The sequence below is a fragment of the Chinchilla lanigera genome, unplaced genomic scaffold, assembly GCF_000276665.1.
Source record: "Chinchilla lanigera isolate Chin_1 unplaced genomic scaffold, ChiLan1.0 scaffold00075, whole genome shotgun sequence".
Classification (NCBI taxonomy): domain Eukaryota; kingdom Metazoa; phylum Chordata; class Mammalia; order Rodentia; family Chinchillidae; genus Chinchilla; species Chinchilla lanigera.
The window spans coordinates 11687269-11707571 of NW_004955476.1; the positions used below are offsets into that span (position 1 = coordinate 11687269).

The following is a 20303-nucleotide window of genomic DNA, read 5'->3' on the forward strand; positions in this document are numbered from 1 at the left end:
CCACAGGGAACCCTGCAGTGTGTAGGTCTCCAGAAGCCCTGTTCCCCTGTCCCACAGGGTGTCCTTCCTGAGTCTCAGCCTCTGGAGCCACCCCAAGCCTCATCCCTCGGAGTGGGCCTCGGCCTCCTGCCTGCATCTCTGGGACTCTTGGCCATGTCCTGCTGCTCTTTGCTTCCTAAACCAGTTGCAAAGTTCAGTGTATCTGAGGTTCCCTAGGCAGAGTGGCCCCTTCATGCTGTGGATGTGCAGGTGGGACTCCAGGGCCTTCCAGCGGGGTGAGGGCCAGCTTCCAGGAAGGCTGGGGTCTCCTCTGTGGGTGCAGAGTTGGGGCCCCTGGTTCAGGATGACAAGCTCCCCTCCTCGTGTCGGGACCCCGGACTTGGCCTCTACCTCTGACTTGACAGAGCAGATGTTTGGGTCAGCTTTGTGTTGCTGGCACAAAATACCTGACATGCATAACTTGAAGGAGAAAGGGTTTGTTTTGCTGGCAGTTTCTGAGTTTTGAGCCCAGGCTGCCAGACATGGAGTGGAGGACAGATGCTCAGCTTTGGCACCTGGGGAGCGGAGTGCAAGATTAAAGCTCCAGAGAACCAGGGTCAGGGGCCACATGGGACCCCCCAGGTCATGCCCCATGGCCACCTGAGATATGCAGAAGTGTGCTGTACTAACTCCAAGGTGACTCTCAAGCCAACCAAGCTGCCAGTCACCAGGAGCTGTCACAGTAGGCACAGCCTGAGCACTGACACCCTTCTGGGTAAGGCCCTGTCCTCCTTTACCAGGCAGCAGGAGCAGCCCTGCCCGGTCACCTATGCCTCCCAGGCTGGGGAACTCTCCATGGTCTCTTCAGGTGGGAAGATGGGAATCCTAGCTGCTCAGTTAGGAGAGTGCCCTCCTTGGCAGCCCACACCCAGGAGAGGCCAGACTATGGTCAGCTGCATAACAGTGGGTCCTCCTGTGTTCCTAGTGTTCATGACCAGTTCAAATCCAACCTAGACACCTCATGGCCCCTGGCCATCTGTTCTCCTAGGACTCCTTGCTACCAAAGCAGAGAGATACTATGTGCTCTTGTGTGCTTCTTGGGAAGGACTAGGACTGGCTTCTTCCCCTGGCCTGTCCTGTTCACCTGCCCAGCAGCACCCACTACCCTAACGACTCCCAACTCATGCCCATTCCCTGGTCATGCCAGCCTCATGGTCCTGGTGTGTCCTGGCTATGCGCAAATATATCCAGGTCTCATTATGCAACCCAGAGTTCAGCACTCAGCGTATACAATCTGGTCAGCGTCCCTGCCCTCCCCATGCCATAGACCTCCCCTTGACATTTGTAGAAACAGGAAATCACAGCTTCTTTGCTGGCTCTGCAGGACAGTCTCCATTCCTGTAGGATGTGAGTTCCATGTCTGGCCAATGTGACCACTCAGGGTCTTTCCCTTCAACTTGCCAGCAGAGGGGCACTAATGTGCTCTCTGAGGCCTGGAGTAGTCCCAGTGAGCTTGTCATGTCCATGGAACTCAGACCAGGTGGGTCACACTGGGCTTGTCTTTGCCAGCCTTCTCCTCAGGTTCACATAGAACACTGAGGACAGTATACTGTCCTGTACATCCACTGACCACAGATGGACTCCACATTGCCCACCGACCCAGGAACTAAGATTCCACAAGGTTCAAGGGAGCAGGGGCCTGGGTGGGTTTCCTGGAGGTGGATCTGGGACAAAGTAAGAGATGCCAGGACCAGCCCCTGGCCTGAGGTACCAGGCAGGTGGACTCCTCAGTGGCTCTACATAACCATTGTTGCCAGATGGATGGAGGCACCAACACCAAGTGCCCAAATCCTTTGTGGACAGGGACAGATCTTCCCCCAGGAAGGCCAGCTGAGGAGTCATTCTTCAGGCTACAGGGTCTGTGTACAGTCAATGGAACACAAGCCTGACCTCTGGTTTCAGTTTTCCCTGAGACAATGGTGAGCATACTAGCCACTCTTGGGAGAGTAGACAATGTCACAAGCACAGCGGAGGCAGGATCTTGGATGCAGCCAGAGCTGGATGGGCTGGGAAGTTATAAAGCCTGGCTCCCGGAATGGCTCCAGGAATACAAAAGCCAGCGTAGATCCCCATGACCAGGACTGCCCACAGTAAGCCAGAGTGGACAGTATTGGCCTGTGACCAGGCAGTGCTCCTCACAGTGTGTCCTAGGATCAGGAAATAATGAAAGGGGACCCGGGACTTAGGTGCACTGCCTCTCACAGCAGGCACCCTAGACCTCCAAACTGAGGACCTGCCCTGCTCCCCCCAGATAGTGCACAGAGGGTGGGTTCATTTCAGGACCAAGATGGGGACAGTGAGCCATGTCCCCTCCCCAGGAAATGACACAACACAGTAGGCACATGCACACTTTATTGATCCCAATTACGGACAGCTGGTCAGGGTGTGGGGTGCAGGGCAGGGCCCAGCCCAGGGCCAGGGCAGTTGTGGAGGGACAGAAACCGCAGGACTAGTGGCCCTGAGAGTCATATATCGCCTTGGACAACTGCACGGAGGTGAAGGAAAACACAATGATGAGGCTGATGGTCAGAGCGATGCTTAAGACCAGGGCGCTGACGTTCAGGCACTTGGCGGTGGAGGCGTAGCTCTGGGCCCCGATCACATCGCCCACCATCTTTCTGTCCCTAGACTGGGGGAGACCAGAGAGTAAGGGCCCTGTCTGACTGGGTCAGGGCAGAGACAGGGTGCTGACTTGGGGGTTCCAGGCCCGCCCTGCCCAGCCAGGGTGCCCCTGCCCTCACTCAGGTGGAGGACATCCCCCTCACACTCAGACTGTGTAGGTGGCCCCAGGGCTGGCCACTCACCCCAGGGGAAAAGTCCCCTGTGAGTCCCTTTGCAGCTGCCAGACAGCCTGGGGGCCACCGCCTGCAGTGTGGACGGGGTGTTTCTGGTGTGGGCAGTGGGGAGAATTCCTCTGGGTGGGCAGAGACCAAGTGTGACCCCAGAATGCCCAGGGAGCTCACCTCATGCCTGCCCTGGGAGATTCCTCAACACACGCACATGTACCCAGGGCGCCCTGCACACCACACACAGCCAAGTGCCCATACATGTCTTGCAAACACACACACACACACACACACACACACACACACACACACACACACTGACACACAGATTCTGTTCAGGCAGGTGAATCTGAACCTCACAGCACCTTCCCAGAGCATCACACCCAGGCACTCACCTTTATGGAGTAGGCAAAGGCTATGAAGCCCAGGCAGCATGTGTTCATGAAGATCGTGTTGAAGAGGGACCAGACCACGTGGTCAGGCACAGCAATGTCACTGCGGATGTTGATCACAGTGGAGGTTGCGGGAACTGGGCCCTGGGTGCCCCCCAGAATGGCCACTTCATGCTCCTCCTGGGTCTTTTCATAGTTTGGAGGGAGGCCGACAGCCTGAGAGAAGACAGTCTGGGTTGTGTGGCTCATTGCGCTGATGCAGGACACGCTGAGAGTCTGGACAGTGGGCTCTTCTTTGTGACCAGCTCTGCTGTGCAGTTTTGATTTCTCACAAGTTTCTTTTTCCTGCCCATAGGCAAGTTAGGGATTGGCAGGGTACTGAGTGGGTGGAACTAATTCCTGAGGATCAGATTTCTCTAGGGCAAAGAGACAGGGAGGGTGGTGGGTCGGGGGGCTTTCTGTCCAGGACCCAAGCCAGGACTTGTGTCAACTGACCCTCCCTGTTGGGCGCGGGGCCCTTCGGGGAGTTTTCCAGGCCTGGCTGTCTCCTCAGCCCAGGCCAATAGTTACAAGAGCTCAGTGACCCTGTCCAGGGCCAGTGTCAGTTCCTATCAAGTCTCCTTTTTGGTCCCCTAGGAAGTCCTGAAATCTACATTTCCCCTGAGGGTCCCCTCTGCTGGTACCCATTGCCCTTCCCTGTGCTGAGGTTGAATTTGGTTTTGGAAACTGGCTCCTCATGCAGCCCTTTACCCAGGGTTATGACACCTTCCTCTGTGTCTTACTGGGTCCATGTTCATCCCGCTTAAATCTGAAAGTGTTCCTCTGACTGCCTGCCCCCCCTTCTGGCCCCTCCTCAGGCCCTGTCCCCCAGCCTAGACTGCCTGCTGCCTTGCAGATATCACTGAATGTCTTTTCAATACATATTTTCCCAACTGACTCAGCATTGGACCTTCCCTCCCACTGCTGGAAGTTTTAGTTTTGTCGGATTAACCCCTATGTGGCAAGACGACAGAGAGCAACTGGTGAACACAGACAAATCTTTGTAGACCTCAATGTGTGCAGTGGAGGGAAGGAAGGGGGCCAGGGAGGGACACTGGAGGGCACAGTTGTTGTGACCTGGGCTTTGTCTGCAGGGTAGTGTCCTTGAGAAAGAGCTGCCCAGCCTGGAGAAAGGGACATGGGGCCCTCCAGGAGCAGCTCCCCTGCATGGAGCAAGGGCAGAGAGCCACCAGCAGGGATGCTTTGTCCTTCGGTGTAACAACACAAACAAGTTGGAGACTGGGGCACATTCCTGGCTGCTCTGTTGCAGTTGGGAGGAAGCTGTCTCACCAGCCCAGCTGCAGACAGGCAGGCAGGGTGTATCTTTGTGATGTACCAGTTGGCGCAGATGACCTTTAAACATAGAGGATGGTGCATGGCTCTCCCCCTCTGTTCCAGGTCAGGTGCAGGAGGTCCCAGAGTTCCAGGTGCCCCGGGGCCTCATGGACAGCAGAAGATCAAGTCTCAGCAGAAATATGCTGAAACACAGGATGTGCAAAAGAAGAAAAAGTTCACAAATGAAGGCTGCTGCCAATGCTCTCCTCAGGAATCACATGCCAGACCCCAGTGGCTCCACTTCTTGCAGAAGCAACTGATGCTCTGACCAAAAGTTGTTTCCAGATGAAGTCATGATACCTGTGACTCTTGCTGTCTCAGATCTTCGGTAACAAACCTGTAGTTACTTTTCTAACAAATGGTCCATCAGCAAAACTAAAGGGGCTACTCCTTTTTATGCTGTTGCTTTTGGGCTTCATGTAAAGACACTGTACAGTTGACTCCAATTTGGAAATCTAAGAATCAGTCCATTCTTGTTATAAACTTTTTTTTTTTGACAATTTCAATTATATTGGTGTCCATACTGTGTAAACTAACTCATTTAGTCAAGTAGTACTTTGATTTTACAATATCACAAGATATACATGGTTCCAGAAATTCAGTTCCGATTTTCCTCATTATTCACCTTGGAAAAAGCTAATGCCTTCATCAGCTAGAACTGGAGCACAATTTTTATCTCTTTCTCAGCTCAGCGGCAGGCTCATTAAACCAGAAAGGTTTCATCTACCGGGGTCATGCACTGTGCGGGCAGCCAATGACATGGGTGACAAATGGTATTGCTGGCTTTGTATATGGCAAGATTGTGTCAATGCTCCGTCATCCCCTGTGTTTGAAGTTGGGGTACTTAAACCTGCCACAAAAGCTGGCTGTAGTTGTCAGTCAGGGGTGCACTATGGACAGCTGATCTGGTCATAAAGGGACTAGCTAGTCAGTGAGCCCTTTGGAAGGGGTTAGGCTCTCAAGGATAAGCTGTGACCAAATAATCAGCAGGCCTGTTGTTTAATACAAACGCTGATGCAATAAATGTGTTCAGAACTTTTTTTTTTGTTTGTTTGTTTTTCCGATACTGGGAATCAAACTCACGAACTAGTACTTGCCAGGCAGGCGCTTTGCTGCTGAGCTAAATCCCCATCCAAAAGATACTCATACCCATGGTTTTGTTTTGTTTTGTTTTGTTTTGGTGCTGGGAATCAAACTCATGACCTCAGGCTTGCCAGGCAAGTGCTTATGCCGCTGAGCTATATTCCCCGCCCTTATGCAACAAATGTGAACTGGGAAAGATCTATCTTTCACAATTATACTGGATTCTTTGAAAACTGTTCATATTCTTTAATCTGAAATTGAAATATATTTTTTGAAAAAGCCTTTGGAATTATTATTCAGCCAATTTGATGAATGAATTTTCATACTAACAGGAAGATTGTGATGACTGCTAGCTGGGTAATTTCCAGAACATTCCTTTCCACTTTGTTTTTTAAGCAAATTGTTGATTTTTAGGAATTTGCTTGGATCTGACTCCTAAAACCATAGACTGTCTGTACTGGTGAGACTTCCATCTGTAGTAGGAAAGTGTTAAAATAGGCCAATTCACACATCCTTTTGGATTTAAGGATGAGGAAGTGGTTTCCTCCAGTTGGAAGGGGTGTATCCTGCTCAATAAGGGAAACCAATTTTAACATTCTTCTACTTTGCTTTTGTCAGCTACTAACTTGCTGTAACTCATTTAAATTTTAAAATGAATGGAACAGGAAGAACACCAAAATAGTTATTGGCAACTGCATAGGAACACATAACTGGTACTGTGGATTACAAAACACATTCCCTCCCCCTGTCCAACTTAACAAGACATTTGTTTTAAAACTGAATGTTCTGCCCTCCCATCTGTCTGTACTGTAAGTTTAAAATAAGATATTTGCAAGGAAAGCCTTCAGTGCTAGTAGTTTCTTAGCAACTCCTGTCCTTATTTTAAAATGCAGAACTTTTGTTTCATGTATTAATTTCCCAAATTTCAGACTCCATATCTGTTGTTTTTTAATATGTCAATTATCAGAATATTAGAATTTAACCTAATTTCTTGTGGATGTTACAAAGGTTCCGGTTAAATTATAATTTAAAAGTTTAAAAAAAAATTTTGACTCTGTTTTGGGCATACACGTGCTTATTTTTTGCAACACATCATTTAAAACCCATTCACAAAATTTAGTTTAATATTTTGGTTGTTTTACTGACTGTAAGTCACAGTAAAAGTTTTTTTATTTTTGTTGTTAGAGAGGGAACAGGAGAGAGAAAAGTATGGAGCAAACAGTGAATACAGCGTGGTGTGGTAGAACCTAATGCATAAATCACTAGTAGTTATATCTACTGGGAATTGGTGGGTACCCATTTAAAGTCCAAGTCTATGGCTTCAATGCATAAATACTGAAGAGGAGCAGAAACAGACAGTTACAGCCATAGTATTCAAGACTTAACACAAATCTCTCAGAAGCTGACAGAAATCTGCTGGTGGAAAAAAAACACTAAAAATCAGTAAGAAATAGGTGATCCGAAACAGTCAAACACAACTGATTCTATCAAATGCTGTATCTTTTTTTTGTTTTGTTTTTTTTTCCAGTACCGGGAATTGAACTCACAACCTTGCACTTGCCAGGCAGGCGCTGTGCCACTGAGCTAAATCCACAGCCCCCAAATGCTGTATCTTTTAACAGACATATGAATATATTTGTATGGCATTGAAATATGGATATATTTTGTATGACAACAATGTAAAATACATATAATGAATATATGATACATTTGAAGTCTTCTGGGGTGGTTGCAATTGTGCATTTGCTCAACATAAAGCAAATCTGACACTTTCAGTTTCTATATACCGTGGCGATTTCTACAGCGAGTGTGGAATTAAATCTTGAGTCAGTGATGGAAGATAGGAATAGGTAGATCAGTAAAGACAAGTCAGTCTGCAGCAAAATGTCCCTGGATACCCGTGAAAGAAGCAATCGGAACATATACTAGGGAAATTTGAGCTGCACATAAGTCACATGTGAACAGCAGGTAGATAAGTAGAATCAAAGGCTGAGGGGAGGATGCATCTCCTTATCAATGCGCATTGGGATTTAAGGGTCTGAACTAAATGATGTGGTCTGTATTTAGGCATCTCAACCACAACAAAAGGACTGTCACTGGAGATGGTGATCAGCCCAGACTGGGTCCTGTCGGTGTTGGGTGACAGTTCCAGCTCTTGGATTCTCTCATCGCATTTTTCACCGAGTGACTGCAGGGCAGGCTTTCAGCAGAGCTGACTGTTGCTGGGGTGAATGGCACCCTCAGTTAAGTGGGAAGAGCCCAGTAGTGCAATTGCAGTGAGGCCGAAAGTTGGTTTCTCTCTGTTTCTTAGGTTTGAGGCACATTTAAGGTGATAATTAATGAAGCTCTCTTCCAATTAACTGTACAATGCTGTTCCAGTTGAATGGGCCCAAAATAGTCCAGGTTCTTGTGATGAGGAATGACTTGCCAAGCGTTCCTAGTAGTAAGTAGTAAGTAGCTTTGTTTGCTAAAGATCATGGGCAGTAGCAGGAGCAGGGAGAAGGGCAAAAAAGAAAAGGAAGAGGCAGAGGAACTCCCAGTTGTAGGCAAAGCTGCTGCTGCAGCTGCTGGTGAAGTTCTCAGTGAAGGAGCTGGTGGTGGTGTGGACCGTGTGTGAACAGGAGCGCTGGGGCTGGCTCTGGGCTGCACTGGGCCCAGGGAGGAGGAGGAAGAGGAACCCTTGATGAGTACTAAAACTACTCAGCTTTCCAGGATTTAAAGGGTTAGACACCTCTAACTTCAGTGCGTCCCACCGTGGTCAGACAGCTCGGACTCCAGATGCTTCCCATTCTATCTCTCACTGGTGTTGGGACTAATGACCTGCCACCTCAGGCAACATGATCTCCTAAGCTTAAACATGGATAATTACCTGGGCGGTGCTGTGCCCACAGATGAATGAAGGAAGGGAGTGGTTTGCTCAGCTCCTCCTTTTCTAACTGTATCAATGTCACCTTCATGTGGCGGGGCTGTTTTTGAACCTGTATGGTCCCGACTGGAGGAAGCATGGCAGATGGGGCCCTCCCAGGCAACCATGCAGTGCACAAGTGTGCACCTGAGGCCCAGGAGGGTTCTCATCAGTCACTAGGTTCTGGATACTCGGATATGCAGGTGCCAGTCCTGGGTCTACCTTGTGTGGGTGTGAGATCCTTGTTTTGGAAGTTCAGAGAGCGTGGCTCAGAAAGCAGCCCTGTTGCCCTCCATGCAGGGTCTCTTCCTTCAGTGCCCCCACCATGTTCCCACTCCTGTTCACACCTCATGATGTGGGTCCCCTGGTATCCTCCCAGGGCTCATTCCCAGGGACCTACAGACCGACTGGGACCAAGCCCTCGGCAGATGAACCTGCCAAGTACAGTATTGTTAGTAACACAAAAGCCAAGCAGTGAAATGTCAGACTGGAGGAAATTGAGGCACAGTGGGTACAGCCAGTGTGATGGCCTGGGCAGATTTTCATGTACTCACATTAAAGCTATTGACAGCCTGATTGATTCAAATCAAAATCTTTATCCTTCCGGTAAGATGCAAGTTTTGAGAGAAAGTTGCAAGAAGCTGAATGGTGTAAAATGGAAGTGACATATACTGAAGTGTCAGCCAAGGAGAGAGTTAAGACCACAGCGCTGCACCAGAGTGGAGAACAGGCTGCAAGGCACCTCATCGAGGAGAAAACCCACACCTTACACAGCATGCCAAAGTGTGAGGTTACTGCAAAATGCCAGATTTAAAAACTGAAATCACGGGCTGGGGATTTAGCTCAGGGGCACAGCACCTGCCTGGCAAGTGTGAGGTTGTGAGTTCAATTCCCAGTACCAGAAAAAAAAAAAAAAAGAAAGAAATCACACCAAAGCACTTTACCCATAGAAAAATGAGGATAAGAATGACATCAAACACCACCCTCTCACTGTCACCGTGCCATATGAGGTGGAGAGGGGTGGAGGGAAACATGACACTGCTGGTCTGGACATGTTCTCCCGGAGGTGTGCATGGCAGAGGACAGAGGAGTGGGCTATGGGGATGAAGACACTAAACCTGCCTTGCTCCAGCACTGTCCTCTGGTCTCCTCTCTGCCCTCAGAGCTGGGCTGGGAAGCCAGCACATTTGTCCTCTGGGTTTTGCCATCCAGGGGGACGAGGTGTCTAGGGAAAGTAGTCGGTTGGAAAACACTACCTGGAACGGGAATATGTCTCTCTCTCTTGTGAGATTTGTCATAAAGAAGAAAGTCATCCCAGCTACTCGGGAGGGTGAGGTGGGAGGATTGCAAGTCTGAGGCCAGTCCAAGTGATTTAGGGAGACCCAGTCCCAAATAAAAAAAAAAAAAAGACTTGGGATGTAGCTCTGTGCTCCCTGGGTTCTGTCCCCAATACTTCAAGGAAAAAATGAAAAAGAAAAAAGTAGAAAAATGTAGACTCTTTTTGATCTTATCTCTTGTCTGAGCTCGTGTGACTGTGGAGAGCTCCCTGGTCTGACCTGGAAGGTGGAGCACAGAGGCACAAGAAGAACCAGGCCACAGCCACCTGTCCACACAGCACTATGTTCTTTGGGACTGTGTTTGTGTTGTCTCAACCTTTGTTGCTTTCTTTCTTAGGCTGTTTTGGGAATAAAAATGCTGGATGAAGTCTCTCTTTGGGCAAATACTCTTATAAGGGCCTAATCATTTATGGAAATACGGTATTTTGATTTTTTTTTGGTACCGGGAATTGAACTCAGGACCTTGCGCATGCCAGGCACTTATGCCACTGAGCTATATCCCTGGCATGATAGATGCTTTGAATTAAAAAAGAATACTGCACTTGAGAGAAATTATTAGAGACCTCTTACCCTAAACAATCATCTTACTGGTACTTACAGAAGAAGGTCTTGCAGATCCAAACAGGTGAATCAGGTTGCCCCAGCCAGAAGTAGGCTCAGCAATGTGTAGGGCTTTGGTATGACTGGGTATAGGGTGACAGTGGCATTATTGACTGCTGGAAGGTCCTGTACCTGCCAGTGACCATTCCCGCTGGGCTCCTTGACTGGTAGCAGAGGGGTATTCCAAGGAGACTGGTACTCTACCGGGATCCCTTCCTCCTTCAGTTGGTTGATGTGTTCTAGGATTCAGATCTATGCTTCCCTCCTTAGGTATGGCATATTGTCTCAGCCTGGCAGGCGTTGGTCCTGATTTGAGCTCCATCAGTATTAGGGCCCAATTTTTAGTCAGTTTGAGTAGGGACTTCTTTTTTATTTTAAAGAGAAAAAAATAAAACAAAATTTCAAAACAAGATAATAGGAGAGTAACAATTATTAATACATAGGGCATTGTTATCTTTAAGTTACTCAAAGTACAAGATATTGGCATTTAATTGTCCAAACAATATTAGCACAAACCTTTCTTTTCAATGAACTAAGAGAAATTAATAGTATAACAGTCTTAACTATCATATATGTATTTTTTTTTTGCTTTTGCCTTTCTTCTTTTCTTCATTCCCCCATCCCAATTTCTCTTTCCTTTTGAAATTTCTTCCCATTTTACAATATCTATTGTACATTTTGGATCTTATTTACTCTTTCAGCTTCTCACTCTAAGGAGACAATATGATGTTTACACATATGCATTTGATTTATTTCACTTATGAGTATGGTCTTTAGTTGCATCCATTTACCTATAAAAGTCTTCGGTTTATCCTTCTTTATGGCTGAGTAGTACCCCATTGTATAAAAAGACCACATCTTTTTTATCCATTCCTCAGTTGAGGAGCATTCGAGTTGTTTCCAAGATCTAGCTATGACAAATTGTGCTGCTATAAACATGGGTGCACATATATTGCTGTGGTACACGTTTTTAATTCTTCCGGGAAGATACCCAGAAGAGGACTAGCTGGGTCGAATGGGACCTCCAATCCTAGTTTTTTGAGGAATCTCTACACTGATTTCCACAGAGGTTGTACCAGTCTACACTCCACCAACAGTGGAGAAGGGTTCCTTTTTTCCTCATAGCCCCTCCAGCATTTGTTATTGGTTGGTTTCTTGATAATAACCCTTCTTTCCAGGGTGAGATAGAATCTCAGTGTTGTTTTAATTTGTGTCTCTCGAATGACCAGTGAAGTTGAACATTTTTTCATATATTTATTTTCTGTTTGTATTTCTTCATCTGAGAAGTGTGCATTCATCTCAGACGACCATTTTGGGTTGGGTTTTTAAATTTGGGAGGTCTGATTCTTTTGAGTTCTTTATATTTTCTCAATAGTAATTCTTTGTCTGAGGAACAGCTGGAAAACACTTTTTCCCACGTTGTGCGTTGTCTCTTCACTCTGTTGGTGGTTTCTGTTGCTGTGCAAAAGATTTTAATAAGATGAGATCCCAGTTGTTGATTTATTGTGATAGTTCTTGTGTGATCAGAGTTTTATTCATGAAGTCTTTACCTATACCAATGTCTTTAAGAGTTTCACTTATTCTATATTCCAGCAGATTTAATGTTTCTGTTTTAATATTTAGATCTTTGATCCATTTTGAATTTAGTTTAGTGCATGGTGAAATATATGAGTCCAGTATTAATCTTTGGCATGTGCAGAGCCAGTTTTTCCAGCACCATTTGTTAAAGAGGCTGTCTTTCTTCCAGTGAATGTGTTTGGCACCTTTGTCAAAGATGAAGTGGCTGAGTATGTCTGGAGTTGTTTCTGCATCTTCTAATCTGTTTCATTGATCTTTGGGTCTGTTTTTTGCCAGTGCCATGCTGTTTTTATTATCACAGTAGCTTTATAGTACAATTTCAAGTCAGGGATTGTGATGCCCACTGCCTTGCCTTTGTTGCCCAGAACTGCCTTTGCTATTCTAGGTCTCTTCTGGTTCCAAATAAATTTTAGGATTGTTTTCTCTAATTCTGCGAGATATGCTATTGGAATTTTGATCAGAATTGCATTAAACCTGTATAACAATTTTGGAGGTATGGCCATTTTCACTATGTTGGTTCTTCCAACCCAAGAGCAAGGGATAGCTTTCTATTTGCTGATATCTGCTTCAATATCATTTTTCAGAGTAATGTAGAGGTCTTTTACATCCTTCATTGGATTTATTCCTAGGTATTCCATTTTTTTAGATGCTATCATGAAAAGTGTGTTTTCCTTAATTTGTCTCTCAGTGAGTTTGTTATTCATATATGAGAAGGCTATTAATTTCTGAGCACTGACTTTGTATGCTACTGAATTTGTTCATTAAATCTAGCAATTCTTTTAGTGGACTTTTGGGGGTCTTCTATGTAGAGCATCATGTCATCTGCAAATAATGATAATTTAAGTTCTTTCTTTCCTATCATTATTCCTTTTATTTCTTTCTCTTGTCTAATTGCTCTGGCTAAAGTTTCCAGGGCTGGGGCTGGGGATTTAGCTCAGCGGCAAAGCACTTGCCTGGCAAGCGCAACGTCGTGAGTTCGGTTCCCGGTACCGGAGAAAAACCAAAAAAAAACCAAAAAAAAAAAAAAAAAAAAAAAAAAGTTTCCAGGGCTATGTTGAATAAGAATGGAGACAGTGGATATCCTTGTCTTGCTCCTGATTTTAGAGAGAAAACTTTGTTTTTGTCCATTTAGTATGATGTTAGATGTTGGTTTGTTATAGATGGCTTTTATCAGATTAAGATAAAGACCATCTATTCCAATTTTCTGTAGGGATTTTATCATGAATGGGTGCTGGATGTGTCAGTCAGGGTTTACTAGAGAAACTGATGTAACACAAGATATACAAATGTATAAGAAATGACAAGTTTGGCTTACGATGGTCACCACAGAGTCAGATGAGGAAGCGCACAGAGGGTGTCTGCATGCTGGAGACTGAAGAGCCCAGTCCAGGGTCTGGAGCTCACTGCAAGTCCATATCAGGGAGTTGATGAGTCTGTGACAGAATGCTGGAGAATCTACGACTAAAGTCAAAGAGTCTATGCCGGAAGGCTGAAGAGTCCCAGGCAGAAGCCAAAACCAGTCTGGAACAGGAGACAACAACCAAGCTGAAGGCAAAGATTTGAGCTCCTCTGAAGAATCAGCAATCAGTCGTTCCTCATTTCCCTTTTACTGTATGCAACCTACCCACCCGGAGTGGGGGGTGGTCCTTTACACCCACACCATCTCCATGCCTTCCTCTTGCACAGGCTTTGGATGAATACAAAATAAGGATCCTTGCTCCCTGCTGAGTTACTTAGTTAACCTTCTAAACTGCTCAAGTTGACACAATAAACAACATCCTAAAGCAGGAAGGGCATGCCCTTTTCATCCCAGGATGTAGAACTGCTGAGTTACTTAGTTAAGCTTCTAGACTCCTCAAGTTGACACAATGTATGAACCATAGCACTGGACTTTGTCAAAAGCTTTTTCTGCATCTACTGAGATGATCATGTGATTTTTGTCCTTGGCTCTCTGTTAATATGGTGTGTTACATTTATTGATTTGCGTATGTTGAACCATCCCTGCATCCCTGGGATAAATCCCACTTGGTCATGGTGTATACTGTGATCTTCTTGATGATTTGCTGCATTCTGTTTGCCAGTATCTTACTGAGGATTTTTGCATCTCTGTTCATTAGGGAGATTGGCCTGTAATTCTTTTTCTAAACTGGGTCTTTCTCCAGTTTTTGTATCAGGGTAATGGTTGCTTCCAAGAATGAATTTGGGAGTATTGCTTTCCTTTCAATTTCATTAAAGAGTTTGAGAAGTAGCGGTGTTAGGTGTTCTCCAAACTTCTTGTAGAATTCAGCAGTTAATCTGTCAGGGGCTGGACTTTTCTTTGTTGGTAGGTTTTTAATTACATCTTCAATTTCATTGATTGATATTGGTTTATTTCAGATTTTTATATCTTCTTGATTCAGCTTTGGTAATTCTTACATATCTAGGAATCTGTCCATTTCTTCTGCATTTTCCATCTTATTAGAATACAAGTTTTCGAAGTAGGTATAGATGAGCTTCTGGATTTCTGCAGGGTCCATTGTGATTTCACCCTTTTAATTCCTAATTACATGATTTGAATAATTTCTTTTTTGGATAAGGTTGGATAAGTGTTTGTTGATTTTATTTAATCTTTTGAAGAAGCAACTCTTTTTTTTTTATTTTAAGGATAAAAGGAGGGAAACATTAACAGACATACAACATTTTACAACATATCACAAGCACAATACAGACAATACAGAGTTACAAACAAAGTGGTAGGGAATTAACAATGGTGGTTGTATTACATATTGATATCTTCAAAGTGGGAAGAAGCAACTCTTTATCGATTCTTTGTATTTAGTCTTTATTCTTTAGTCTCCAATGGGCTAATTTCTGTCCTGGTCTTTATAATTCCCTCCCTTGCATGGGATTTAGGCTTAGCCTACTCTTCTTTTTCTAGACTTTTGAGGTTCACATTAAGTTATTTGTGCTTGCTCTGTTTTCCTGATATAGGTATTTGCTGCTATAAATTTCTCTCTTAGGACTGCTTTCATTGTGTCCCATAAGTTCCAGTATGTTGTATTGTCATTATCATTTAATTGTAGGAAGTAGTTTGTTCTTTAATTTCATCTGCGACCAATTGGTTGGTCAGGAGGGTGCTATTTAATTTCCATGTGTTTATGAGGTTATTGTGGTTTCTTTTTCCATTGATTTCCAATTTCACTGCAGTATGGTCTGATAATATGCATGGGACAATTTTGATTTCTTTGCATTTACTTAAGCACGTTCTATGAGCTAGTATATAATCTATGTTGGAGAATGCCCTCTGTGCAGCTGAGAAGAATGTGTATTCTGATGTTGTGGGGTGGAACACTCTGTAGACATCTACTAAATCCATTTGTTCAAAAGTTTGGTTCAGTTCTAATATTTCACTGTTGATTTTTTTGTGTAGTTGGTCTGTCTTTTTTGTGACTGTGGGGTATTGAGATCCCCCAATACAATTGTATTAGTGCTTATTTTATTTTTCATACCCATTAATATTTGTTTTATATAGTTGGGTACACTGGTATTTGTTGCATATATATTTATGATTGTTATTGCTTCCTCTTGGATTGTTCCATTTACAAGGATGTAGTGACCTTATTAATCTCTCTTAATCAATCTTGGCTTGAAATTCACTTTGTCTGAAAATAGAATAGCTACCCCTGCTTTTTTCTGGGTTCCTGTCGTATGGAGTACTATTTTCCATCCTTTGGCTTTCAGTCTGTGAGTTTCTTTTTGAATTAAATGTGTCTCCTCTTTGCAGCATAACGTTGGATCTTGCTTCTTGATCCATTGTGCCAGTCTGTTTCTTTTGATTGGTGAATTGAGACCATTAACATTGATGGTTATAACTGATATGTGTTGACTTATTCTTGTCATATTATTTTCCTGTTGTTGGCTGCTCCTCTTTTGTTTCCTTCCTTCTGTTTTTCTTTGCCTTGTGGATTCCTTCTGTTTGGGTTCATGGAGTTGTAGTCCTTGTTATTTCTTTCTAGAATATCCTTCAAAACATTATGGAGTGCTGATTTGGTGGTCATAAATTTCCTCAGATGTTCTTTGTCATGGAAGTATCTTATTTCTCCATCAGTTTTGAAAAATAGTTTTGCAGGGTACATCAACCTGGGTTGAAGGTTGTTTTCCTTTAGAACTTGAAATACTTCTCTCCAAGCTCTCCTTGATTTGATGCTTTGTGCTGAGAAGTCAGCTGTGATTCTGATGGGCTTTGCTTTACAGGTGATTTGTTTCTTTTCCATAACACCTTTTTTTTTGGTCTTTTTGAGACATGGTCTCACTATGCAGTTCAGGCTGGCCTTGAGCTCACTTTGTAGCCCACGCTGTCTTGAACTCACAATGATCCTCCTGCCTCAGCCTCCTGAGTGCTGGGATTACTGGCGTGTTCCACCATGCCCGGCTATGACATCTCTGTCTTTTTTTTTTTTTTTTTTTTTTTTGTCCTATTGGGCTATTCTGCTGGAGGACCTTGTTATGCTGGCTTTCCTGATGAACTTGGCTGTTCTCGTCAGAGGAAGAGCTCAGGACCTTGTTGTCACTGAGGATGGCTGTGGTTCATTTTGGGAGAGCTCTGGTCCTTCCCTTTGAGATCACTTACTGACTCTGGAGGAGAAGATGGTGCACTGATGAGTCTTCTGGAGAAGGTTGTGTTAGATTTCCTGATGGGAACTTGGCTATTCTCATCATTGGAGGAGCTTGGGACCTCACTGTCACTGAGGATGGCTGTGGTACTTTTCAGGGGTGCTCTGGTTCTTACTTTGAGCATACTTCCTGGCCCCAGTGCAGATCCCTTGGCCTGCTGACACAGGTCCTTCATCCCACTGGCATAGACTTTCTGGCTTCCACCACTGACCTTTGGGCCTTCCCACAACAAATCCATGAAACAGGCCTGCACGAGGCATTGTTATGGGCTCTTGGCCTCCAGTTCAACTTGTAGGGGGCATTGCTATGGGCTCTAGGTCTTCAGCTGGACTCATGCAGGACATTGCTGTGGGATCCAGGTCCTCAGCTAGATTCTTTTGTCTTCAGTGTGTGGACAGATTTCCTGCACTCTGTGTATATAATTCTTTGAGTGATTCATCATAAAATAATCTTATATAATATGTGTCCTGCATTGTAGTATTCTCCTTGCAAAACCCCAGACTACAACACTGGCTGTAGATTTTTTTGATCATGGCTAATTGGAGTTCTATATGCCTCCTTAACTGTATGCCAAATTCTTTTCTCTACCAGGGAAGTTTTCCCCCATGACACCTGTGAACAGTTTTTTTTAATATCACTTGTGCTATCTCCTGCTTTTTCATTGACTCTGATCAATCTTGTTATTCTTCTTTGCCTCATCTAGCAACTGCTGTATTGATTTCTCTTTCTCTATTCTCTATTCTTTCTTTGCATGATCACTAACCACAAGCCTGTCTCCTGTATCTGAGATCCTGCCCTCACATTGGCTTAATCTGGTGCAGATACTTTCAATGAATTTTTATTCTCCTGGATATCTGCTTGAAATCTGCCTTATGGATTCCATTTCTTTCCTATGCTGAGCATTGATAGCTTCCATAATTTTCTTAAGCTCCTCTATTTTTTTTCTGTATCTGCTGTAGAGTCACTGAGCAATGTTTTCATTATAGACACCATCTCTGCAGTTATCTGAGAAATTCTTTCTGATTTGATTTTTTCTAAAGCCTCAATTGCTTTGTTGCTACCAGTTCAGAGAGGTCACGTGGGTGGCTTTCAGAGTGTCCCACATCACTGCCCCCTGGGTTTGCCTTTGGTGAACTGCCCTATGGTGGGTTGCTTTATTGTTAGTATTTAGAACCCTTAGGAAATGACTACTTCTTTGAGTTATCTTCCAGGTGTATCTTTTTGGGTTTTGACTCTGTTGCAAGATCCTATCTTCTCAAGTTGTTGGGGATGAGAAATTGCTGCCTGTTTGGCCCAGTCCCTGTTCTTTGGCACTGTGCCACAATATTTTCTGTCACCCTTAGTCAATCTCAGTCTTGGAATATCAGAAAAAACAGTTGTTTAGAAAAATTATGTCACTTTTGACTATAGTAGTATCACCAGCAATGACAATAGAATCAAACATAGCCTAGAAAATGACAAACTGAGCTAACCATTAATTTGCCACCTTGAACCATATGAACTAGATTTGTGGTTATATAACAAAATCTAAAACAAACCAGAAAACTGTATGCAGTATGCAAGTCCTTGATATATCAATTTTGTCCTCATAGGTTAAAATTTAAAATGGGTTAGGGAGAAAATAGAGAAGTAGAAGAAGAGGAAGAGATTAGAGGGAAGGCTAGAGGACAAAAGTGGGTCACACTAACTTCAGGGAATTGGTGCTGAAGACTGGAGGGAAAGAGAGAAAGAAGAGATAAAAAAGAAGAACACAACAGAATCACAACCACAAACCACAAACAGGCTAGAAACCATGTTCATACTCATAGAAAAACAAGATCAAACAACGAAGGAGAAAAAAACCCCAGAAAACAAAAAAACAAAACCAGCACCATGACAACAAAATAACATGAGAGATAGGAAAAAAGAAAAAGAAAAAAAAGTCCATTTCCAAGTTTGTCTCTGCTATCACTGATAGATGACATATGGAGGCAGAGTCCTGCTCTGTGTTGATTTATCCCAGCAAGCCAGCAGTAGCTTTTTGGCGGGGTAGTGGATAATCTTAGTGGGCCTGCTCCTTGTGGTGGCCTGCTGTGGTCAGCACAACTTCTGTGGGCCTGAGCCCAGCTGGGGACCGCTAGATGTAGCTGGTAGCTGCTCTGAGTTTTGAGCTCAATTGACCCCTCTCAAAATGGTTTCTGGCCAATCAGTCTCTCACATGGGACAACTGAGCCCTCAGCACTCACCACCAGCTAGTGCAGTCCTTCATGTCTGCTGATCCCCTCCATTGCTGTGTCTCTCTGTGGAGGCCTCTGGGGTTGCCAGCAGTCACCATGTGTCTGTAGGCTTGAATTGCTCCTCTTACACAGTGAGTCCCTTCTCAGGGAGAGTGTGCCACCAGCTGCCTGCTTCTTTTTTGTTGAAGTTTCTGTCTTTACTCTCTCCATGGGCTTCAATTTGTACCTCAGATCCTTCCTGGGTCTAGGGGACCCATTTTCCTCTTTCTTGTTTTCCCCACATTACTATATTCCAGTGTCTGGATGGGGATTCTCAGAGAGGCTCTTTCTCTGCTGTTTACCAGTCTGCCATCTTGGTCCTTTCTTTGGGTGGAGACCTTTTGGCCCATACTTCTGGGGTGTGCCTCCAACAGCAGTGGAAGGTTCAGGTATTTTTCTCCCATCATATATAATTTCTATTCTTCTTCTCTGGGATCTGTGACTGACAGGATTAGTTTTTCCTGGGTACTGAGGGTCAGGCTAGGAGATCCCTCTGATGTGAAGGTTATCTGGGCTCTGAGCTTAGTCAGCAAGTCTCTTCTTAGGAGGAGAATGGGGCACCTGGAGAGCTGGCAGTTGTGTGAAGTGCAGCCAGTGGGAGGGGCACTCGCCTGAGGGACCAGGAGGTTCAGCCTCATTCATCTCTGAGTCTGGGGAGGTAACTTAAATGGGGGCCCCAAGGGGGGTGGACTATCTGGAAGGGCTGCTGCTGGTGGTGCAAATGTTGGTGAGGTGGTGCAGATGCTGCTGGTGGTGGTGCAGATGTTGCTGATATATTGCTTTTCTTTTAGTCTTTGTTGGACTCCTGGGACTTTGGACAATGAAGACCTGACTGTCCCTTCCTTCCTTTGCACAGTCGTACCCATGATGGGAGAATCTGGGCAATCTCCAGCCAAGAGTCTATGTATGGGAATTAGTCATGGTGGCCAGGCATGCCAGTCATCACTGGGCAAACTGCTTGAATCAGGGAAGGGCATAGACTTCTCTCCAGTGGTACCTGAAATCAAGGCGGGGCCAATCTACCTCACAGAGAATACAGAGTTTTGATGGTTTCCTTTTTATGCCATAAGACCCTTTTAAAAATTCTTGTTCGTACAGTCTAAGACAGTTGGTTTGCTCTGTGTGGCTCCCATTTCTAAGCTTCTTGCTTTGTGTACAGCGTTACAACAGACAAGGGTGGGAGTCTCTTGGAGGAGACCATGCAGATGTCTATCTGGAAGCATCCCTCATGAGAAGTTAGGCATGCCTTGGATAAGGTGTGCCCATATACACTTGGGCCTGGTCAGTCCCCTATTATGAGG

The 20303-nt window shown here is 44.8% G+C and overlaps 1 protein-coding gene across 1 annotated transcript; it reads right to left on the bottom strand.

Moving 5' to 3' along the window:
* Positions 1 to 2373: 2373 nt before the first annotated feature.
* On the bottom strand, positions 2374 to 3570 carry LOC102026215 (interferon-induced transmembrane protein 3-like). The gene is made up of 2 exons (XM_005401874.2): positions 3221 to 3570; positions 2374 to 2668 (listed from the first exon to the last, which is right to left on the bottom strand). The coding sequence occupies exons 1-2, from the start codon at positions 3464 to 3466 to the stop codon at positions 2489 to 2491; spliced, it is 426 nt and encodes a 141-aa protein (XP_005401931.1). The 5' UTR covers positions 3467 to 3570; the 3' UTR covers positions 2374 to 2488.
* Positions 3571 to 20303: the final 16733 nt, after the last annotated feature.

Coding starts and splice junctions, on each gene's coding strand:
- LOC102026215 (XM_005401874.2), bottom strand. CDS start 3,466: ATGAGCCACACAACCCAGACTGTCTTCTCTCAGGCTGTCGGCCTCCCT. Junction 2,669..3,220: donor CCTTTGCCTACTCCATAAAG/GTGAGTGCCTGG, acceptor GGTCTCCCCCAG/TCTAGGGACAGAAAGATGGT.